This window comes from Melanerpes formicivorus, unplaced genomic scaffold (genome assembly GCF_026170545.1).
Source record: "Melanerpes formicivorus ecotype bairdi unplaced genomic scaffold, bMelFor1.0.p_v2 SCAF_4, whole genome shotgun sequence".
Taxonomy (NCBI): Eukaryota; Metazoa; Chordata; class Aves; order Piciformes; family Picidae; genus Melanerpes; species Melanerpes formicivorus.
The window spans coordinates 25,449,187-25,471,139 of NW_027142356.1; the positions used below are offsets into that span (position 1 = coordinate 25,449,187).

The 21,953-nt window shown below is 48.5% G+C and overlaps 1 protein-coding gene across 8 annotated transcripts in view; it reads left to right on the top strand.

Annotated features, from left to right (window-relative positions):
* EPHA5 (EPH receptor A5) overlaps window positions 1-21,953 on the top strand; it is a 210,182-nt gene that overhangs the window by 100,068 nt on the left and 88,161 nt on the right. For 5 of the 8 annotated variants that reach the window (XM_068137385.1, XM_068137381.1, XM_068137382.1 and 2 more), the window contains exons 4-5: window positions 7,264-7,419; window positions 13,489-13,824. The exons of 2 other annotated variants lie outside the window; for them this stretch is intronic. In XM_068137385.1, coding sequence (XP_067993486.1) covers window positions 7,264-7,419; window positions 13,489-13,824 — 492 coding nt within the window. The remainder of the gene's footprint in view (window positions 1-7,263; window positions 7,420-13,488; window positions 13,825-21,953) is intronic. One more of the 8 variants, XM_068137386.1, reaches the window with a different exon arrangement.

The window sequence follows — 21,953 nt, forward strand, 5'->3', positions numbered from 1 at the left end:
GGGTGCCTTCTGGGCTGAGAGGGTGCCTTCCAGGCAGAAAGGGACCTGGGGATACTCGTTGATAGTAGGCTGAACATGAGCCAGCAGTGTGCCCAGGTGGCCAAGAGGGCCAATGGCATCCTGGTCTGTATCAGGAACAGTGTGGCCAGCAGGAGCAGGGAGGTCATTCTGCCCTTGTACACTGCACTGGTTAGGCCATACCTTGACTACTGTGTCCAGTTCTGGGCTCCTCAGTTTAGGAAGGATGTTGACTTGCTGGAAGATGTCCAGAGAAGGGCAACAAAGCTGGGGAGGGGTTTGGAGCACAAGCCCTAGGAGGAGAGGCTGAGGGAGCTGGGGTTGCTTAGCCTGGAGAAGAGGAGGCTCAGGGGAGACCTTATTGCTGTCTACAACTACCTGAAGGGAGGTTGTAGCCAGGTGGAGGTTGGTCTCTTCTCCCAGCACCCAGCACCAGAACAAGAGGACACAGTCTCAAGCTGCGACAAGGGAGGTTTAGGCTGGATGTTAGGAAGAAGTTCTTCATAGAGAGAGTGATTTGCCATTGGAATGTGCTGCCCAGGGAGGTGGTAGAGTCACCATCACTGGAGGTGTTTAGGAGGAGACTGGATGAGGCACTTGGTGCCATGGTTTAGTTGATTAGGTGGTGTTGGATGATAGGTTTGACTTGATGATCTTGAAGGTCTTTTCCAACCTGACCTGGTCTGGTCTATTCTATTCTATTCTATTCTATTCTATTCTATTCTATTCTATTCTATTCTATTCTATTCTATTCTATTCTATTCTATTCTATTCTATTCTATTCTATTCTATTCTATTCTATTCTATTCTATTCTAACTGAAGGAACCCTTGGGTGTGCTTGCAAGGGCATGGAGCTGCTGGTAATGAACATGTGTTTACTAGGAAATGACCCTTCCTATCCCAAGGAATGTTTTGTCTAGAAAGGTTCCAGTTTTTCCCATGTTTGGGTGTTTGGTGGGGTTTGCTTTTGTTTTGGTTTTTGACAAGACAGTTTGGACCAAAGCCCACCACAATACCGAAGTATGCCCAGCTAGCCCTACCAGCAGCACAGCTGGGGTAAGCTTGCTGGCACAGGGCTCAGTGCTTCTGAACCATCTTATCTTTCTTCTGTGAGGATTTATTGCTCTAGAGGTTGATTTTCTCCTCCAAAACCAAACCCATATGGGGAGGCTGAGAGACTTGGGGCTGCTTAGTCTGGAGAAGGACAGACTGAGAGGGAACCTTATCAGTGCTGACCAACATCTAGAGGGTGGAGGTTGAGAGGATGGGGCTGGGCTCTTTTCAGTGGTGCACAGTGATAGGACAAAGGACAGCAGGTACAAACTAGAAACCAACTTGAACTTAAGGAGAAGCTTCTTTGTTGTGAGAGTGATAGAGAGCTGGAGCAGGCTGTCCAGAGAGGTTGTGGAGTTTCCTGCTCTGGAGAGATTCCAAACATCTTGAACATGTTCCTGTGCAACCTGATCCAGGTGACCTTGCTTCAGCAGGGGATTTGGACTAGGAGGTCTCCAGAGGTCCCTTCCAGCCCCTAACATTCTGTGGTTTTGCATACATGCCGAGGTAAGTCCCCTTCCCTGCTCCTCTCTTGTGCTGTGGGGAGTTGAGATTTGACTCAGGTTTTGTTGAATTGATGGCTTCAGAATCTTCTTCAGAGCAGAGTGGGAATGAGCAGCAGAATTGAGAGGCCTTGAACACAAGCCCTATGAGGAGAGGCTAAGGGAGCTGGGATTGTTTAGCCTGGAGAAGAGGAGGCTCAGGGGTGACCTCATTGCCCTCTACAACTACCTGAAAGGTGGTTGTAGCCAGGAAGGGGTTGGTCTCTTCTCCCAGGCAACCAGCACCAGAACAAGAGGACACAGTCTCAAGCTGCACCAGAGGAAGTTTAGGCTCAAGGTGAGGCGAAAGTTCTTCACCAAGCGAGTCATTCGTCATTGGAATGTGCTGCCCAGGGAGGTGGTGGAGTCACCATCCCTGGAGGCATTCAAGAAGAGATTGGACGTGGCACTTGGTGCCATGGTCTAGTTATGGGGTCTGTGTTGATAGGTTGGACTCGATGATCCTTGAGGTCTCTTCCAACCTTAGTTATACTGTGATACTGTGAATTGCAGCCCGTTAGGATCATGTCATTGTGCTCTTGTCATCAGGGGTGTTTCCAAATGCATAGGTGCAGGTCTTTTTCTGGCTTGTCAGTGTAGGTTCCTTGGGAATTTGATGGATTTGTTGGAGTGATACCATCTGGTGAACTTTGAAATTGTGGAGAACAAACCCATTAATGTCATTAGGGATGCTTCTTGGTTCTCCAGCAACTCTGCTCATGTCATAAATAGCCCTGTAACAATTTAGTGAGGCACTTAGTGGAAGTGGTGGCATTTTTCAAAGGGGGGAACTGAAAGAACTTATTTATTGATAATCATAGAAATGTTTAGGTTGGAAGGGACCTTGAAGATCATCCAGTTCCAACCTTCTTGACATGGGCAAGGATACTATTCTACCTTCCACTAGACCAGGTTGATCAAGGCCTCATCCAGCCTGGCCTTGAACATCCCCAGGGAGGGAACATCCACAACCTCTCTGGGCAGCCTGGTCCAGGGCTCCAGCACCCTCATGCAAAAAAAAATTCTCTTTACGTTGAGGTGGAACCTGCTGTGTTCCGCCTTGTACCCATTGTTCCTTCAATTGGATAACCTCTGATCTGTCTAGACTAGCAGTCCTTATAAAATCACAGAATTCTGTGGGTAGGAAAAAACCTCTAAGATCATCCAGTCCAACCTTCAACCCAGCACCACCATGGACATTAAACTATGTCCCCAAGTGCCATGACCACACATTTCTTGGACGCCTTCAGGGATGGTGACTCCACCACCTCCCTGGGCAGCCTGTTCCAATCCCTGGCTGCTCTTGCAGCAAAGAAATTTTTCCTCATCTTCAATCTAAACCTCCTCTGGCACAATTTCAGGTAATTTCATTCTGTCACTTGACAATAGGGAGAAGAGCCTCTACCTCACTCCAGCCTCCTTTCAGGGAGTTGTAGAGAGCAATGAGGTCTCCCCTCAGCTTTCTCTTTTTCAGGCTAAACATGACCAGTTCCCTCAGCTGCTCCTCACCAGCCCTGTTCTCCAGACCCTTCCCCAGATTCTTTGCCCTTCTCTGGACTTGCTCCAGCCCTTCAGTGTCCTTCTTGTAGTGGGGGCCCTGAAACTGAACCCAGGGCTCAAGGTGTGGCCTCAGCAGTGCTGATTACAGGGGGCAATCACTGTCCTGGTCCTGCTGGCCACACCATTGCTGATACAGACCGGGATGCCTTCGCCCCTTGAGCACAGTGTACAGGTTTTCTTGCCTTATTTGTGGCTAAGCAGCTGCTCGTGTGGTTCCTGATGACTGTGGAGACTGACTAGGTGCTCTGTAAGGCAGACAGTGTGATTTCTGTTGGAGCTTTATCTTCTGGGATATGTGAAATGTCACTTTGCTGATTGTAAGCACTTAAGTACTGTGAGATTATCCTCCAGGCATCATGGGGGTACAAAGCAAGCAGTAATAGGTTGGACCTTGTTCATATCTCCTGGGGTTTCAAGGCTGATGGGGTTGTGTTTCCGAGTTTCTCCATCTCCAGTGACAAAAATGCAATTCCCACCTCTATTAATCAGGTGTTTTTAGTGACATGGTGATATGGATATGGAGAGCCTTGGAGCTGGTTTTTGCTTCCAATACTTGTAGCCTGAGGTGGGTGCAGATGGAAGGTGTAGAGCAGCTGGACATTTGTAAGGTGTAAGATGTTCCTGGGTCAGCTTTCATCTCACAGTGTCCATTCAATCACAGAATTCCTGTTTATTGCTGCCTGAAGCACCTCATCAGATGTCCTATCTTTTGTGTCATAGAATCACATAACAGTAGGGGTTGGAAGAGACCTCTGGAGATCATAACCTCCAACCCCTCTGTCAGAATAGGATCACCTAGAGCAGATCACACAGGAACAAATCTAGACAGGTCTACCAGCCTTGATAGAGTTAGTGAATGGTTGGGCTCCATGATCTTAAAGAGCTTTTCTAGCTGAAACAATTCCATGATTCTATGATCTCCTGTGCCTGCATTCTCAGAATCACAGAATGGTAGGGTTTCAAGGAGCCACTTGAAGATCATCAAGTCCAACCCCTTCCCTTCTGGCCAACACAAGACTGTTTCCCTTGGACCTGACTGCACTCTGCTCTGCTGGCTGTTTGTTATGAGGCCTCAGCTTGGAACCTTGTTCTTGAATGTTCCTCCTCAGACTTTTTGGATAGAGGAGGGACTTGTCTGAACCATGGGAGCCTGCAGATGATAAGCAGATTGGTGTAGCTCAGTTTATTTGCCATCCCTCGTTAAAAGATGGGTTATTGGCTGTTGTGCATCTGTTGGCTCTGCAGTTCCTCATGCAAACCAGACGCTGCCTTTGCCCTCAGCCTCGTGTCACCACCACTGTTAGCAAGCTGCCCTTCGTTGGAAGGCTGTCAAGGCAAAGTGACTTACTTTGCATTTGCTGCTTTGCAACAGGAAAAACAGAAGCACAATAAACTCTTGTGCTGTAATGATTTTGTGTCTGTATGATGGGACATAATGAGATGAATTCAATTCCTCTTTGGAAGGGTAATTACATCCAGCACACACAAGTTGTGGCCTTGAGCATCATTTTGTGTGGCACAGGGCTTTTGTGCTTTCCTTCCCCCATCTTGGTTCCCTGCCTCTGTGACTGGGTTTGATTTGTTTGGAAATAAAAATTGGAGGGTAGAGAGGAGCCGTTTTACTAAATCCCAGCATGACAGGGGTTGAAAGGGACCTCTGGAGATCATTGAATCAAACTCCTCTGCCAAGGCAGGGTCACCTAGAAAAGGTCACACAGGAACACATCCAGGTGGGTTTGGAATGCCTTCAGAGATGGAGACTCCACCGCTTCTGTGGGCAGCCTGTTCCAGTGTTCCACCACCTTTAATTTAAAGAAGCTCCTCCTCATCTTTAGATGGAACTTCTTATGTTCAAGTTAGTGCCTGTTACCCCTAGTCCTGTCACTGGGCACCACTGAGCAAAGTCTGGTTCCATCCTCCTGACACTCACCCTTGAAGTATTGATTAGCATTGATGAGATCCCCCCATCAGGCTGCTCTTCTCCAGACTGTGAACAGCCCAAATTCCTCATCACAGATGTGTTTCAGTCCCCTCCTCATGTTTCTAGCCCTTTCTGTACCCCCTCCAGCAAGTCCCTGTCCATCTTGAATCAGGGCGCCCAGAACTGTATGCATTACTGCAAACATGGCCTCACCAGGACAGAGTAGAGACCATGATTTGGTGGTCTCCTCTCCCTGAAGGCTTCCCAGAGATTGTCAAAATCCTTGCTGTAGGTAGGGCAGCATTAGAAGGTAGCTGTGAAGTAAATAAAAGAACTTAGCTCTGTGCTGCAGACTGGGGAATGTGCAGTGGAGTTAGCAGCCTTCAAGAGAAAATTCAGCTCTTGGTCTACTCACCAGTGCTGGTGGATGGACACAAGGCAGGAGAGCTGTGTCCTGCAGAGCTCACAGCTCAGCTGGCTGTGGAGCACGAGTTGGATGATCAGCAGTTTTTGAAACTAGGGATTTAAAAACCTCTATGAATCTTTTCAGTCCTACTAATTGTTCTCTGCCTCTCCTGTGGAAAGAAAAGGGAGCCGAGGGAAGGTGTGGGAGGACCTGCCTGTACTCTGTACTGCTGAGACCCCACCTGGAGAAATGTGTCCGGTTCATAGAACTGCTGGAGGGGATCCAGAGGAGGCCAGAAAGATGATCAGGGGGATGGAGAACCTCCCCTGTGGGGACAGGCTGAGAGAGTTGGGGTTGTTCAGCCTGGAGGAGAGAAGGCTCCAGGAAGACCTTAAAGCAGCCTTCCAGTCCCATGAAGGCAGCTACAGGAGAGCTGGGGAGGGACTTTTGTACAAGGGCTTGGAGTGACAGGATGAAAGGCAGTGGCTTTGAGCTTAAAGAGAGGAGATTCAGACTGGAGATTAGGAATAAATTCTTGCCAGTGATGGTGGTGAAACAGTGGAAGAGGTTGCCCAGGGAGGTTGTGGATGGCCCCTCCCTGGAGGTGTTCGTGGCTGGGCTGGATGAGGCCTTGAGCAACCTGGGCTAGGGGGTCAAAACTGGATGATCTTTGAGGTCTCTTCCAACCCAAACCATTCTATGAATCCATGAATCAAGAGCACTTGTTTTATGAGTCTGGAACGAGGTAACAGTTCAAACTTGTTAAAAACATAATAATTAAAAAACCCAACAGCACTCCCTAGCTCCCTTCACCCATCTATTATCTAGGTGAGAGAAAAAGGTCTCTGTGCCTTGTCATGCGGATAGATTGGAGCTGGGAGCAATATTCTGCATGAATTTGAGCTTTGAGCTGGAAGAGGGGAGATTGAGATTGGAGAACATTAGGAAGAAGTTCTTGACAGTGAGTGTTGTGAGATACTGGAACTGGTTGCCCAATACCAAAGGAGCTGATGGCCAGGTTGGATGGGGTCTTGAGCAACGTGTTCTAGTGGAAGGTGTCCCTGCCATTGCAAGGGGAATTGAATGAGATGGTTTTTAAGGCCCCAGAGCAAGTCTGTTTTATGTGGAGCACTTTAAAATTCATCACAGGTTTGCTAGGGAGAAGACCCTAGGGAAGCAGCCTTATCACAGTGTCTTCAAGCTGTCAATCCTGAGCTCATCCTCCACCCCAGTGCTGCTGTTTGTTTGCCAGGGACATCGATTTCTGGGTGTGCAACATCTGAAACGAAAACCAGCAGATGTATTTTACCTGGTTTGGGTTTGGTTTGGTTGGTTTTTTTTTTAAGGCTCAGTGAAGAAAATCATAAAAAAAAATAAGCAAACCCAAATGCAATAAACATTTCCTACAAAGCAGAACCCACCAGAAGTTGTTCCCTCTAATGCATTCAGGAAGGAAAAGGAATACCCAGCAAGGGAAATGGTAAGGGAAAGAAACAAAACAACAAATAAATAAAGTAATAATGCAGGGCTTCTCATTCTGCTTCCATGCAGATATTTAAGTATGCACTGCCTGGTAGTTGCACAGCTGATTTTAAATCTGCAAACCAAATAGCTTGCAAGTTGTTTGTCTGTTTTCTAGCTGAAGAATATGGTTGGGGGTGGTGGTGGTGGTGGGGTGTTTTTATTAAACAAAAATAAAAAAAAAGGGGAAGAGACTAATTTTATGCTGGGAGAGCTTAGCTTGTGGTTCTTCTTTTCACAGTATGCAGACCTGGGTTCTTCAAAGCTTCACCCCACAGTCCATCCTGCAGCAAATGTCCCCCTCACAGCTACACCCTTGATGAAGCATCCACATCTTGCCTGTGTGAAGAGCACTATTTTAGGAAGGAGTCAGACCCACCTACCATGGCCTGTACAAGTAAGCAGATGCTTCTAGGGTTGGGTTTAATCCTTTGGAGCTGTTCCTGTGCTGTGACCAGACCTCATGATCCAAATGAATGTCCTTTCCTAGGCTCTGGGCTGGAGTCTGAACTAGGCTTGACCACACTTGTAGTCTCACTGGCTTTTGCCTACCATATCCCTGATTACAGAAGGACTTTTCAAAGCTTTTTGCTTCAAAAGCTGGCATTTAAACCCAGGAAGAATTTTTGGAGCAAAGGGATGCTCCATCTCTTGCTGCCTCTTTATGGGTGGACTCAGCCAAGAGTGTGGCCTTCAGCCCTCCACATTGGTGTGTGCTTGTGTACCAACCAGGGCACACATGCAGTGGAGACAATGCATGGATAGATGGAGTCTGTGTGGTCCTTCTTAGTCTCGTCTCTTAGCTCGTAGGTGGTGAACCAGCAAGCAGAGAGCAACACTTCTCCAGTCCAGCTGAAGTTGTGTGTTCTTCAGGGTAGCCTCAAAACTCTGTGGGGGGAAATGCCATCTCCAAACCTGAAGCCAACATACTGCCCTTGGTGTAGGGAGCCAGTGGGAGCATTGGGAATTCAAGGTGGGGTCAGAATCACTGATCTTGCCCTTTTCCTGCAATCTATGACCTATCCTGTAGCTTGGAAAGTTCTTGTTCAGTTTGTTTCAGATTCCTGGGGGCACAATTTGTGTGCCTCCAGCTAGTCCCAGTGAGTGTAGCACAGCCCACAGGTGCTTGCTGACCTTGGCCTCTTGTGCTCTGAATGGGATTTTTGCAGTGCAAAACTGGTTAGAAAGAACCCAGGAGAAGCTGAACTGCTGGGGCAGGAGCAGACAGAGCTTGCAAGGAACTGAAATGATGGAGGTAAAAGTAGGTTTGTGAGTCCATGCATGCTCATATTACCACGGAGCAACAGCACAGAGGTGACTTCATACTGTTGCCTTTCACAATAGTGGCTTTTTGTGCCTTCATCCCAGTGAGCACAGGTGTCCCTCTTAGCTTCCCAAGTTTGCACTTCAAAAAGAGAAAGAAGCAGCCTGTTCCTGTTGCTGAGGCACTCTCTCAAAGCGAGTTGCCCTCAGCAGGTCTCTGCTTGCCTGCAGGAGCAGAACTTGGGCCCTTGAACTCTGCATTTCCTTTTTACCAGCCAAAGGAGCAGGAAGCATGTAGCTGTTGGGAGGTGTTGCTGCAGGGGAGGAGAAGACAGCCTCAGGGCACTGTGGCAGTAGCTGGTACTGTGGGACAAAGTGGGCTGGGGCAGTGAGTCACAGAAGCACTTCTCAGTGTGTTCATTAGATTTGCTGGTGTCTTTTGGAAGGGTAGCAAGGGTGGGGTACAGCCTGAACAACTTTGATACCAGAGCTTCTTGATGTCCATTTTGCCCCTTGGCCTGACTTAAAAACCATAGGTAAAGAAGAGTGGATGAGATCCACTGTGGTGTTGGGAAGGAAGAAAAGTGCTCTAAGCTCTGGAAACAGCTTTTCTGTGCTGGCAGATCCAAAGCTAGGGGCTGGCACAGAGTTGTGCCAGACTGCTGCTATGCACAGTTCATCAGGGATGCTTCTCTCTGTCCTCTCTCAAGATGGAGTGGGACATGTCCAGTCTCTCCTGCTGGTGGATTAGCACAGGGAAGGAGGTTCCCTTGCTGAGGAGAAGGAGGTTTGTGCCTGCTTGTGACCTGAGTGGAGGGCAGGACATTCAGACAGGCACAAGCAAGCTTGGTGACCAGCTCACGTTAAACAGAAGTGAAATTTGAATGCCTGTCATCCTCAGCTTTCTGCAGTTCAAATCCTGGAGGTTAGAGACTGTCATGCAATTAGCATGGGATTTTCTCTTTAGCTTTGTTTGAGGTTTGGTTTTTTGGTTGGTGTTTGGTTTGGTTTTTTTATGCTTGCTTGGGTTTGTGTTGGGGTTTTTGTTGTTGTTCTTTTTTTTTTCAAAGCTTGGTGGTGGTTTTAGTATTTGAGTAGGTTTGTTCCACTGTTGGTTTCCTTTTTGTTTTAAAAAGCTTACTATTAGGTAGTTTAAAACATTAAATGCTTACTATTAAGTAGTTTAAAACATTAAATGCTTACTATTAGGTAGTTTAAAACATTAAAAGCCTGTTATTAGGGGGTTTAAAACACAGGCAGATGTCTGAAGCTCTTATTAGGATATGGCTTGGCCAGATCTTGAGTGCTGCTGGGGCAGGTGAGAGTTGCTGCTGACCAAAACACTGCCCAGTTTCTGTCACCCAGAGTAGTTGAGGATGTTGCATTATCTCTGATGGCATTTCCACTTTACATCTCAAAAGCAGACCACATCTGAGTCTTCTCTGCATCCTTCTTGCTCGCTCTACTCACCTTTTCTTGGGATTTTATCCTAAATCCATGATTGTTTTCCTGGATGTGATGAGGAGGGCTCACATGCTCCCCGAGGTTGTAAATTTAGGCAGGGACAGTGAAGGGTAGGCAATGACCCTGGCATTTTCAACCGGTCCACTTAGATCTGGGAGGAAACATCTCACTGTGGACTGAAACAGAAAGCAGGACAAACTTGAGCCATAACTGGGAGAAAAATTTTGCAAGCTTTTTGTATGTTATTATGTATTGTTATTATTATTATTTATTACTGCAGAAGTTAATAATATTCATAGGATTCCCTCAACTTGAAATCTAGTTAATTCCAGAGAATACATCAATGTCCATTTTCTGCTCTGCACCTGCAGAGCCTCCCTCCTTGCCAGTTTAACTATAAATTCACATTTTCCTGGTTTAAAGGAAACACTTTTGAGTCCCAGGCTGCACGAATCTCCCCACTACAAGCAGCAGCACTAAAGAAAACTTCTACACCACCCTCGGTTAAGTACAGCAGGGAGTGCATGGGAAATAAACCACAGTTTTATTTCATTTTTTCCAGTTCCTTAAGCATGCTTTATAAGTAGTGATTGGCAATTTTGAAATTAACAGTGCTGTGCTGCAGCCCTGAAGTAGTTATTGCCCTCAGACAAAAAAACCCAACCAACCCACAGAAAACAACCAAACCTAACAAACCTGTTAGGTCACGATGAGCAGTTGAGAATTCTCCTCATATTATGATGTGTTTGGCAGGAGGTCACAGTGCTTTATTTCTCCTTAATCCTAGCTTCATCTCCTTGCACAGCACTTCTCTCAAATGAAAGCATGGATTTCCCCTCTCTCTTTCCCTTTCCCCCTTCTTCTCCTCCCTCCCTGGCAAGTAGCCCTGTTGCTTTTCAGAGCCTATTGGGGAGGTATTTTTAACGCTAAGAAACGTGAGACAAGCTGAAAGGGTTACTTCCTACTAAGTGTAATTCTCTACCCACAAAGAGTTCACACTGAACTTAGAGTGTGGACATACAGATGATTGTCTCTCAAGAGTAATCTTTCTCTCAGGTTATGCTTTTTAGAATAGGCGCAGCTGAAAATAACAGCAAGGAAAAGCCCATCAAGATCTTTGTCTTCAGTAAGCCTTCGCTACCAGATTGTGGCGCAGAAGGGCCAGATCTTACCTGCTTAGGAGAGAAAGTAGTACATTTATAAGGAAATGAAGATATTAGTTTACTAATTTATTTGTCCTTGGCAAAAAGAGGTGGGAAATGAAACCAGGCCTCCTTAGCAGAGCAAGGGTTTCCCCCAGCCCTTAGCTTAGAGCCGCAGCCAAAATGTAGAGCTTCTCCCCTTCTGGTAGAGGGCAAAGGGGAGCAATGGGAGTCCAATGAGGCATCTGAATCCCTGATTTCTCCCTTTTCCTGCCATATCTGACCTGTCCTGCAGCTTAAAAAGTTCTTGTTCAGTTTGTTTCAGATACATAGGGGCACAAATTGTGTGCCCCCAGCTAGACCCACTGAGTGTAGCACAGACCACAGGTTTTTGCTGACACCCCCTCCCCCTTTTTCTAAAGGTAAAACCTAGTTTTGTTCTCCTACCTGGGGTGGATCCAAGCTTTATCTTGTTAGATATCCACTTTACCCAGTTTTAGGATTCTTCTAGTAGGTTTTGTTAGATATCCATAGACTACTAAAAATCTGTCATAGATTATGAAGCCCAGCTTCAAAGCAGCTCCATTGAAGCTGATGCTTTTAAGCCCTGAAGAAGAGCAGCTGACACCTCTCTACAAAGCAAATAAAAACCTATGGTGGCTTCCCAACAGTAATAATTTATCCCCAGTTAAAGACACATTGTCCAGCAAGTTTTTCTAATGCCCAGGTTCTTCTTACTGGTATAAATAAAAGGGCATTCACAGAGTCACAGATTGTGTTGGGTTGGAAGGGACCCTCAAAGGTCATCTTGTCCAAGCCCCCTGTAGGGACACATCCAACTAGACCAGGCTGCCCAGGGCCAACCAGCGGAAGTAAATGTAGGGCAATTTAACTGGCAAAACCCCATCCCTGTGTGCAATATATCCATAAAACCTCCTCACAGCTCCAGTGATGGGTTTCCTAGTTTCCATTAGATAGAAAATAGCCCTGACTTGGGCTGTATCTTGGTGTCATCAGCTAATTATTGCTGGCTGCCTGCAGTGGGGGATTCCAGGTTGGCTTGCTCCCCATTTGTGGTCATCTGGAGTGTTCACAAGGCAAACCAAAGCTGACCTGCCATTTCCTAAACTGACTTTAGATTTTTAATTCAGCTGCTTTTCCCCTGAATTGTAAAAGCAAACAAAACTCTATCAGGATGATTGATTTCCCCTGGCAGCAAATTCCTCATTGAACCAGAGCATTTCCAGTCGAAGTCACGGCAGTGTTTTATCAGCACTAATGTTAGAGACTTCAAAAAGGGAATAGGGAAGGGAAAGAGAAGCAAATGCTCTTGCTTCAGAAGGTAATTTCAGTTTTGCAAGGCTGCCTGTTTTAAATAACAAACCCAGTTTAATTATCACAACACAACCAGATGATGACAGCCTGAGACAGGCTGTAGAGCTCAGATGGATTTCTAGCTGGTGAAGGTCCTCGATGGGTTCTTTTCATAGAGCTGCTCATGGAATTTGACAGCTTCATTCAGACCAAAGGACAGTCTGCTGCCTCCCCTCATCTGCCTCTCTTGGAAAAATCCCAGTCTTTGCTGTAGGGCTTCTGCTGGTGCTGTGACTAAAATCCATCCCCTTTCTTCTTCCTTCATTAGCATTCCCTGAGTATATAACCTGTGGATCTCTTGCACAAGGTTCCTGCTTGTCCTTTCACCTTGTCTTCAGGATGTATCTGCAGTTTGCCCTTCATCTCCAACTGGAGCCTGTTAAACACCTAAAGCTTGCAGCACCTTCTGCAAGTAAACACTCTTGAAGGCGTCTGCAGGTGGGCTTTGCTTGCCCAGCCACGGCCTTTCTCAGCAGGACAAAAGAAAGCAACTTGCCCTTTACAGGAGCTGTGGTGCCTCTGCAGTAGCCTTATCTCCTCAGTTAGCCTTGCCAGGACCATGCTGCCATCCTGAGCAGGGAGGCATGGCAAAATAAGCAGGCGTGGTGAGGTTAAGCAGGCGTGTTGAGGCTAACCAACCGTGATAGAGCTTGGCAGAGACCAAGAAGGCTGCTGTTGGGTGGCCAGATATGGCCATCTTTCCATTGGCCTGTGGAGATCACCATCTGTTGTGGGCTACTTAGAGGTGATTTGGATGTCCAGGCTTAGGTTTCACTGTGGCCAAATAGCTGCTGGGGAGAAATGGATGCACACAGAGGAGAGGTTTGGCACCTGAGCTGAGTACCAGAGCATCATGAGTAGCCCTGTGGGGGTCTGCTTTTTAGGATCTGGTAATAGCAGGGCAGTGGGGCAAGAAAGGAGAATCTTGCCCCTGGAGAAGCCAGCAGTGACTTGGGCAGAGCAAAGATTTGCAGCTCCCTTCAGAGGAAGAGCAAGGAGAGCACCAAAGGCAACACCCCAGGGTGAAGTGCTCCTCCCGCTGGGTTTGAGCCAGCGGCATGCGTCCCCCTCCTCTCAACGCCTTGAGGGGAGGTGGGTATTGTGCCCGTCCCTCAGGTGCTGCTGTAAATGGTGCCCCTGTGCTTCCTGGCAGGTGAGTAGCAGTGAGCAGGCTGACTGCTAATAGTGTTTTTACCCTGTGTTTTTCTCACTTTGCAACCCAGGACCCCCCTCTGCTCCTCGGAGTGCCATCTCCAATGTTAACGAGACTAGTGTCTTTCTGGAATGGATCCCCCCTGCCGATACTGGTGGAAGGAAAGATGTGTCTTATTTTATTGCATGCAAGAAGTGCAGCTCCCCCTCGGGGCTGTGTGAGGCCTGTGGCACTCATGTCAGGTACCTCCCCCAGCAAAGCGGCCTGAAAAACACCTCGGTCATGCTGGTGGATCTGCTGGCCCACACAAACTATACCTTTGAGATTGAGGCGGTGAACGGAGTGTCCGACCAGACCCCCGCCGCGCGCCACTTTGTGGCCGTCAATGTCACCACAAACCAGGCAGGTAAGTGGAGCTTCGACCTGCGGGCAGCTACCTGGGCTGGCAACCCCGGCCGGGCAGACCTGCTGCTGACCGCCCCTGGAAACGGGTGGGAAGTCTCCAGCGTGGAGGGCTGAGTGTGACCTCTTCCAGGGTGAGCGTGTGTGGGAGCGGTGGTGGTGGCTGTGTCTCGTAGGTTCTAATTGCTGCGGTGTTCAGCACACTTCCTTCCAGCAGGACACGCTTGGAGGCTTTGTGGCTTGCCCCTTCTGCTCTCAGCTGCTCAGAGAGCTTCCCACTTCTCTGCATTTTGGGGTATCCACCAGCTACAACAGAAAGGCAAACTGTTGCCTCTCCTGCTGGGAAAGAGAAATTTGTAAGAGTTGTGAGAGCCCTGAGCACTGGAAGGATGTGGACCTGCGTGAGTGGGTCCAGAGGAGGGCCACAAAAGTGATCAGAGGGTTGAAGCACCTCTGCTGTAAGGACAAGCTGAGGGAGCTGGAGTTGTTGAGCCTGGAGAAGAGAAGGTACCAGGGAGACCTTAGAGCTGCCTTCCAGGAGGGACTGTTTCCAAAGGCCTGTGGTGATAGGATGGGGGGCAATATTTTGAAATGAGAGAAGAGAGGTTTAGATTGGATGTTAGGAACAAGTTCTGCACCATGAGGGTGCTGGAACACTGCAACAGGTTGCCCAGGGAGGATGTTGAGGCCCCATCCCTGGAGATAGTCAAGGTGAGGCTGGACAAGGCTCTGAGCAACCTGATCTAGTGGAGGATGTCCCTGCTGACTGTAGGGGGTTGGACTGGGGGTCCCTTCTAACACAAACCCACTTTATCATTCTGATTCCAAATGGAAGTGGTTCAAACATCCTAACTTTGCATATAGTTGCCCTGAGAAAGTGGTTTTGAGAGACTTAGAAAATGTATCTCTCTTCTGCATGGTGATGCTGAAGGGACAGGACTCAGACTGTTGAGTTGTGGCATGTTGTCACTGCTGCTCTAAGCAGGCAGGTCCAAGATATCACTGCTTGCTGTGTCCTGGTTTTGCAGAGATCAAGGAGACCGGTTTGTCCCTTTGCCCAGAGCTCAGATCTGTCCTTTGCCCAGCAGCTGAAAGGTGCTGTTGCCTTGGATGCAGGCAGGGAGTTTGCATTGTCTGCTGTCATTTGCAGATGTGATGGAAGGCAAGAAGATGATTACATCTCCTTCCATGCACATCAGCACACCAGGCACATCACACAGCTCCTGCAAGCCCTGGAGACATTCCTGTTCTTCTCTTGCCCCTCAGGCTCTGTGTTTTAGGGTCTCTCCCTCTGCCTTCCCGGCTTAAGTCTTACCCTATAATTCAGGACTGGTGGAGCCCTCCAGGAATGTGAACTTGTGACATATGAGCCCCTGATGACTCACACCAGAACCACTCCTTACCTCCTGCTTCTAGACAAGGCTTAGCCAGGCAGTCCAGTGTGGTATGCAGCCAGGTGGAGACAGGCTGATCCTCACTGCAGAGGCTGCCTTTCTTTCCTGCTCCCTTGGTGTCTATGCATGGGCTTGTTAGACAGCAACATGACAGTGTGGTTGCTCCACGCTTCATCAGAGACCTATCATAGTAATTAGGCTGGATCCTAGAAGTGTGGGACAAATCCTTTGGGTATATCTCCAGGAGAGGAAATAAATGCATGCTGGGATTTCTGATGTGGCTGTGGCAGGAAATCTGGAGGAACATCACTGAATGGCAGTTTGACATCTGCTGAGGGCACCTCTTTAATGTAGAAGAGTGAATGTCAGGGTCCTAATGCTTTTCACTGTTTTCTTTTTGTGAATCATAGGATGGTTTGGGTTGGAACAGCCCTTTCAAATCATCCAGTTCAACCACCACCTAACTTTACCAAGGCTAACCCATGGCCCTCAGCACCACATCTCTGCCTCTCTGAAACACCATGAGGGATGGGAATTCAACCATATCCCTGGGCATCCTGAGCCAGACTTTGAGAACCCTTTCAATCAGAAGTTTCTTCTAATATCCAACCTACATCTGCCCTACATCTCGCCATTTCTTCTTCTGTCACCAACCCCCACCCCACTCCAACCTCCTTTCAGGGAGTGAGAGAGCAATGAGGTTTCCCCTCAGCCTTCTCTTCTCCATGCTCAATGTGCCCAGTTCCCTCAGCTGGTCCTCACCAGCCCTGTTCTCCAGACCCTTCACCAGCTTCACTACCCTTTTCTGAACCCATTCCAGCCCTTCAATGGCCTTCTTGGAATGAGGGGCCCAAATCTGAACCCAGTACTCAAAGTGTGGCCTCACCAGTACTGAGTACAGGGGGACAACTACCTCTCTAGTCCTGCTGACCACACTATCACTGATGCAGGCCAGATGCTTGGATACCACTGAACAAGCCTCACCTTCTTCTGTCCTGTCTCAAGTAAGAGCAGGCAGGGTACATGGCGCTTCAAAGAGTTTCATCCCACTCATGCTGCGGGGAGACCTTAGAGCAACATTTCAGTATCTGAAGGGGGCCTCCAGGAAGGCTGGGGAAGGACTGTTTAGAAGGGCCTGTGGTGATAGGACAAAGGGCAGTGGACTGAAACTGGAGCAGGGGAAATTTAGGTTGGACATCAGGAGGAAGTTCTGCACAAGAAGGGTGGTGAAATACAGGAACAGGTTGCCCAGGGATGTGGTTGAGGCCCCATCCCTGGAAGCAATCAAGAGCAGGCTGGATGTATGGCTGGTCAGCCTGCTCTGGTTGGAGGTGTTCTGCTGAGTGCAGGGGGTTGGACAAGATGACCTTTCAGGGTCCCTTCTAACTGAATGTGGTCTGTGAATCTTCCCCCCAAAATTGCCACCAGGAGATGCAGCTCTGGAGTGTTCTGATGGTGGCTGTATTCTCAAGGAAGGCTGTTGTGTTGAAGTTGCATCCCTCAAAGAAGTGACTCAAGGCCAGCTGCAGCAATAGGAGAAATCCCTTGACCTGCTGGCCACACTCTTCTTAATGTACATTGGCTTTCTTGGCCACAAGAGCACATTGCTGACCCATGGAGAACTTCTTGTTCACCAGGTCTCCAAGGTCCTTCTCCATGGAGCTATTTTCCAGCAGGTCAAGCCCTAACCTGTACTGGTTGTTCCTCCCAAGGTGCAGAGCTCTACACTTGCTCAGAAGTGCAGCTTGAAGATGCAGCATTTAAAACCTTTCTAGGCTTAAAAGCTGTCCAGAGGATTCACATTAAGCCAAGGCTAAAGAGGCAGGCAATTTCCTTTTGCTTTTCATTTCCAGCACCTCCCCTGCTGGCATGGCTTCAAGCATGGAGCTGGCATGGCTTCAGGCATGGAGCTGACCTGTAGCTGGTGGGTGGAGAGCAGGGCAGCTCTCCTGCTGGCATCCCAAATGCCATGGGCTCCTTTTTGCTTAAAGACCTTCCCTGCGCAGTGTTTCTAGATAAGCCGCCTGCCTTTTTTCTCTTTGAAGAGTTGGAAGCCAATGTTCAATCTCCTCCTGTGACCTGTGTGATGTTGTTGAGCCTTTTGGAGGAGAAGTGGAAGAAAAGCCCAGACATGCTAACAGAGGAGGAGTTAAGGGGTCGAATGCCTCAAGGAGTCTGCAGGCCTGAGGGCGAACTAGAGATACAAGCTACAGCAAGTCTGTTTAAGCAAAAGTGGTGGAGGACAGGACCTGGCTACCTATCCTGCTGCCTGAGATGCAGGGCTAGGTTGCTGCTTGAACAAAAAAAGCCCTACTAGATGTAGTAGATGTTTGGAGCAGATGGAAAGTGCTTGAAGAAGGGAGGTGTGCTAACAGATGTGATCCTTGAGGGGCTGGAGAAGATGACCTTTGAGGGTCTCTTCCAGTCCAATGCAATCTGTGAATTCTCACCCTTGAGTGTGCAGGTTGGGATGCTGCAGTGGGAGGGGGCAAGAGAGAAAAGTGTTCTCCTTAATACCCTATGAGCCAGCAATGTGCTCTCATGGCCAAGAGGTCTAATGATCTCCTGGGGTGCATGAAGAGGATTGTGACCAGCAGATCTAAGGAGGTTCTCCTACCGCTCAACTTTGCCTTTGTGAGACCACATCTGGAATATTCTGTCCAACTGTGGGCTCCCTGGTTCAAGAAAGACAGGGATCTGCTGGAGAGTCCAGTGGAGGCTACAAAGATGCTGAGCAGCCTGGAGCACCTCTGTGAGGAGGAAAGGCTGAGGGCTGTGGGGCTAGTGAGCGTGGAGAGGATTAGACTGAGAGGGGAATCTTCTCAATGCTCAGCAAGAGCTAAAGGATGGGATCATGAGGATGGGGCTGGGCTCTTTTCAGTGATGCCTAGTAGTAGGACAAGAGGACAGTGGGCACAAATTAGGACACAGGAGGTTTCACTTGAGCATCAGGAGAAGCTTCTTTGCTGTGAGACTTCTGGAGCCCTGTAGCAGGCTGCCCAGAGAATCCAAAACTTGCCTGAACATGTTGTTGTGTGACCTGCTCTAGGTAACCCTGCTTTAGCAGAGGGGTTGGGCTAGATGATCTCTGGAGGTCCCTTCCAACCCCCACCATGGTGGGCTTCTGTGACTCTGTGTGATTAGCATTCAATTCAATCTTTGAAAAGCAGCCAAAGGCAGTTCAGAAAAGGAAACCTGCAACGTGGAGCTCATTGCTATCTCATGTCAGCAGCTGTGTGCTCTTGAATCCAATAGACTGCAGCCCTGCCCAGTCTGTGAGAAAACCACAAGACGAGAAGATGGCTGCCCTGCTAGGCTTGGTCCCGGCCTGCCTCTTGGAATGGGGAGCTTCAACTCCTGTGAGGTTCAGGGGCTGATTCTTCCAGTTTTCAGGTCTCACAGAGTTGTCTGGGTGGGCTTGGGGAGGGGCTGTACTTGCCCAAGAGAATGGTGGAAAAGATGCAGCATATTGCAAGCGTCTCACATGAGGAGCGAGACTGGAGCTCCAGCTCCACTTTTAAGTCAGAAATGCTGACCCGAGGCCTGAAAAAGCTTAGGTAGATGCTTATGTTTTGCAAACTCCCTTTCCACAGCCAAGGTGGTGAGCAGGGCTTGCCTGTAACGCTCCACTGTAAGGGCACTGGATTTGGAGGTGCGCGAGGAGCAGTTCTTGCTCTGTTCCCAAGAGCACAGAGCAGGCTGTGCTGCAGTCAGATGTGGCGAGAGCTGCAGAAGGTCAGAGCTGTAGGAAAGCTGTGGTGTCACAGAGCACTCCTGACGCTCACCCTGCAGGAGTGATAGTGCTGCTTTAAAGTTTGATTTCCCATTTTGCTGGCAGATTTTTAAAGGATTGCCCAGTAATCTTCTATTAATCTCATCCTAATCACCTTCAAACAGTCTTTGGGGCCAAGGAGCTCTCTTTTGGATTGTGCTGAGCACAGTACTTGGCAGAGAGCAGAAGTAAAGCATCTCAAATGGTTTCACTGCCCAGATGACATCAATGTATAGATTTTTCTCTCTCTCTCTTTTTTTTTTCCCCCCTCTCCATCAATGCAGCTTCAGATATTTTTTTTTTCCCTGCTAGTAAAATCCTGTTCAGCTCTTTCCTCTGCCTGCAAGCTGATCATTCTTTTGTCTGATCAGTTCTTTCTAATTGCAGCATTAAAATTAATTTCACATTTTCCTACACTCTGTGGGGATGGTCTTTCTGAAAGTGCTCTTAAGACAGCCAGGACACAAAAATAGCCAAAAAAAAAAAAGGCTAAAATCTACTTAGAGAAATGGCAGGGGAATTTTGTAGGCAGTTAATAAACGTCCCACTTGCCTCTCTGACTCTACCAAGTAAGCTCTTGGTAGTAATCTTCCTCCACAGTTAAGTAGAGGACCCAGAGCAGTTTGAAGCATTTGTGGTTGAATAATGGTGCAAGGAGGGAGCTGTGCTGTAGGAACACAGCTCAGGGTGCAGAGCTCCTCTTTGTCCGTGCAACTACCATGTGCAGCCTGGAGCAAAGGAAGTTTTACAGCTTCACAGGTTGCACTGGGTTGGAAGGGACTCTCAAAGGTCATCTTGTCCAACCCCCCCCTGCAGGCAGCAGGGACACCTTCAACTAGAGCAGGCTGCCCAGCAACATGTCAAGTCTGACCTTGAATGTCTCCAGGGATGGGTCCTCAACCACATCCCCAGAAAGCCTGTTCCAGTATTTCACTGCTCTCATTGTGCAGAACTTCTTCCTGATATCCAACCTGAATGTCCCCTGCTCCAGTTTCAAACCAAGAGTCAGGATAACCTTGCCAGGGCTTCAAGTGCCATTTGCAGCTTCTGCAGAACCTCTCTAACAAACCAAAGCAAGTGGTCATAAACTAGTCAGGCAGTTGATAGGTGTTGCTTGTCCTAGGATAAAAACTGGGTGTCTGTCATGGCCTCACACTCCTCCTGTATCTTAATCAGTGAGTGACTGCTGCTTTAAATCCAGCTTGCAGAGTGTCCAGGTCTGCATTTAGGACAAGGAGTGGAAGGGAAATGCGTGATCATTATGCAGATGAGTGCAGTAAATAAATGCAAGTTGGCTCAGCTTTCTGCTCCCCAGACCTGCTGGATACAGCACCATTGGAGGGGCTGTCTAGTGGTGGGAAATTGCTGTTTCATTGCCAACAGCTCCTGCACTGGCCTTCATCAGGGAGGCTGGTCAGGCATCTGGGTTTGGTGATGGGAAACTGAGGCACAGAGACATGCTGTGACCAGCCAGGGGACACAGAGCAGGGCTGAGATTCTTTCTGCTGCAGGCTCTGCCCATGCTGAACCTTTGAGCTGCATTGGAGATGTTTTCTAACCTATTCACCAAACTGACCTTATGAGAGGCCACCAGAGATGGGTTGAGTGGTGGGGTTTTTTTCTGATTTAGTTTCAGCAGTCTGCTGAGGTCTGTGTCTAGTGGGGTCCCTCAGGGGTTGGTACTGGCACCAGCCCTATTCAATATATTCATCAATTACCTGGATGAGGGCACAGGGAACACTGCCAGCAAGTTTGCTGATGGCACCAAACTGGGAGGAGTGGTGACACCCACTCAGTCTGTGCTGCCATTCAGACAGACCTAGACAGGCTGCAGAGTAGGGTATGGAGACACTGAATGAAATCCAACAAAGCCAAGTGTAGAGTCTTGCATCTGGGGAAGAGTAATCCCATGGATCAGTGTAATCTGGGGACTGACCTGTTGGAGAGCAGCATAGGAGAAAGGGACCTGGTGGTCCTGGTGGACAGAAGGATGCTCATGAGCCAGCAATGTGCCCTTGTGGCCAAGAAGGCCAAGGGTACCCAGGGGTGGATTAGAAAGGGTGTGGTGAGTAGGTAAGAGAGGCTGTCCTCCCCCTCTACTCTGCCCTGGTGAGGCCACATCTGGAATATTGTGTTCAGTTCTGAGCCCTTCAGGTCAAGAAGGACCTCAGGGAACTGCTTGAGAGAGTCCAGCACAGAGCCACAAAGATGATGATGGCAGTGGAACATTTCCCTTTGAGAAGAGGCTGAGGAAGCTGAGTCTCTTTAGCCTGGAGCAGAGGAGCCTGAGGAGTGACCTCATTCATGTTTATAAAGATGTGAAGGGCAGTGTCAGGAGGATGGAGCCAGGCTCTGCTCAGTGATGTCCAATGATAGGACAAGGGGCAATGGGTGCAAGCTGGAGCAGAGGAGGTTTTGCAGGGACAGAAGGAGAAACTTTGAGAGGGTGCTGGAGCCCTGGAGCAGGCTGCCCAGAGAGGTTGTGGAGTATCCTTCTCTGGAGACATTGAAAACCCACCAGGAGGTGTTCCTGTGTGACCTGCCCTGGGTGACCCTGTTCTGTCAGGGGAGTTTGGACTGGATAATTTTTGGAGGTCCCTTCCAACCCCCAACATTCTGTAGTTCCAGTGGTTTCTTTTTCGCTTCACCATGAGAAACAGAAATGTCAGTCAGCAGCGTGTTTATCCAAAGTGTTCAGTGAGCAGAAGTAGGGTCCCAAATCATATCTGCAACAGCGACAGTCCCCTTCTTCCCTCTCTTCTATCATCAGTCAGGAAAGCTCATCTTTGATCCAAATCCAGCTGAGAGCAAAGCATTGCCTTCAGTACCTCTGGTTGATGACCTGTGGTTTATCTGCTGAAACCAGAGCTGTTCATATTGTGACAGTGTCCATTCCAAGTGGCTGCAAATTCCAGTTGCCCAGGTGATGGAATGGGACTCAAATCCCTATCCTCTTGCATTCTTATG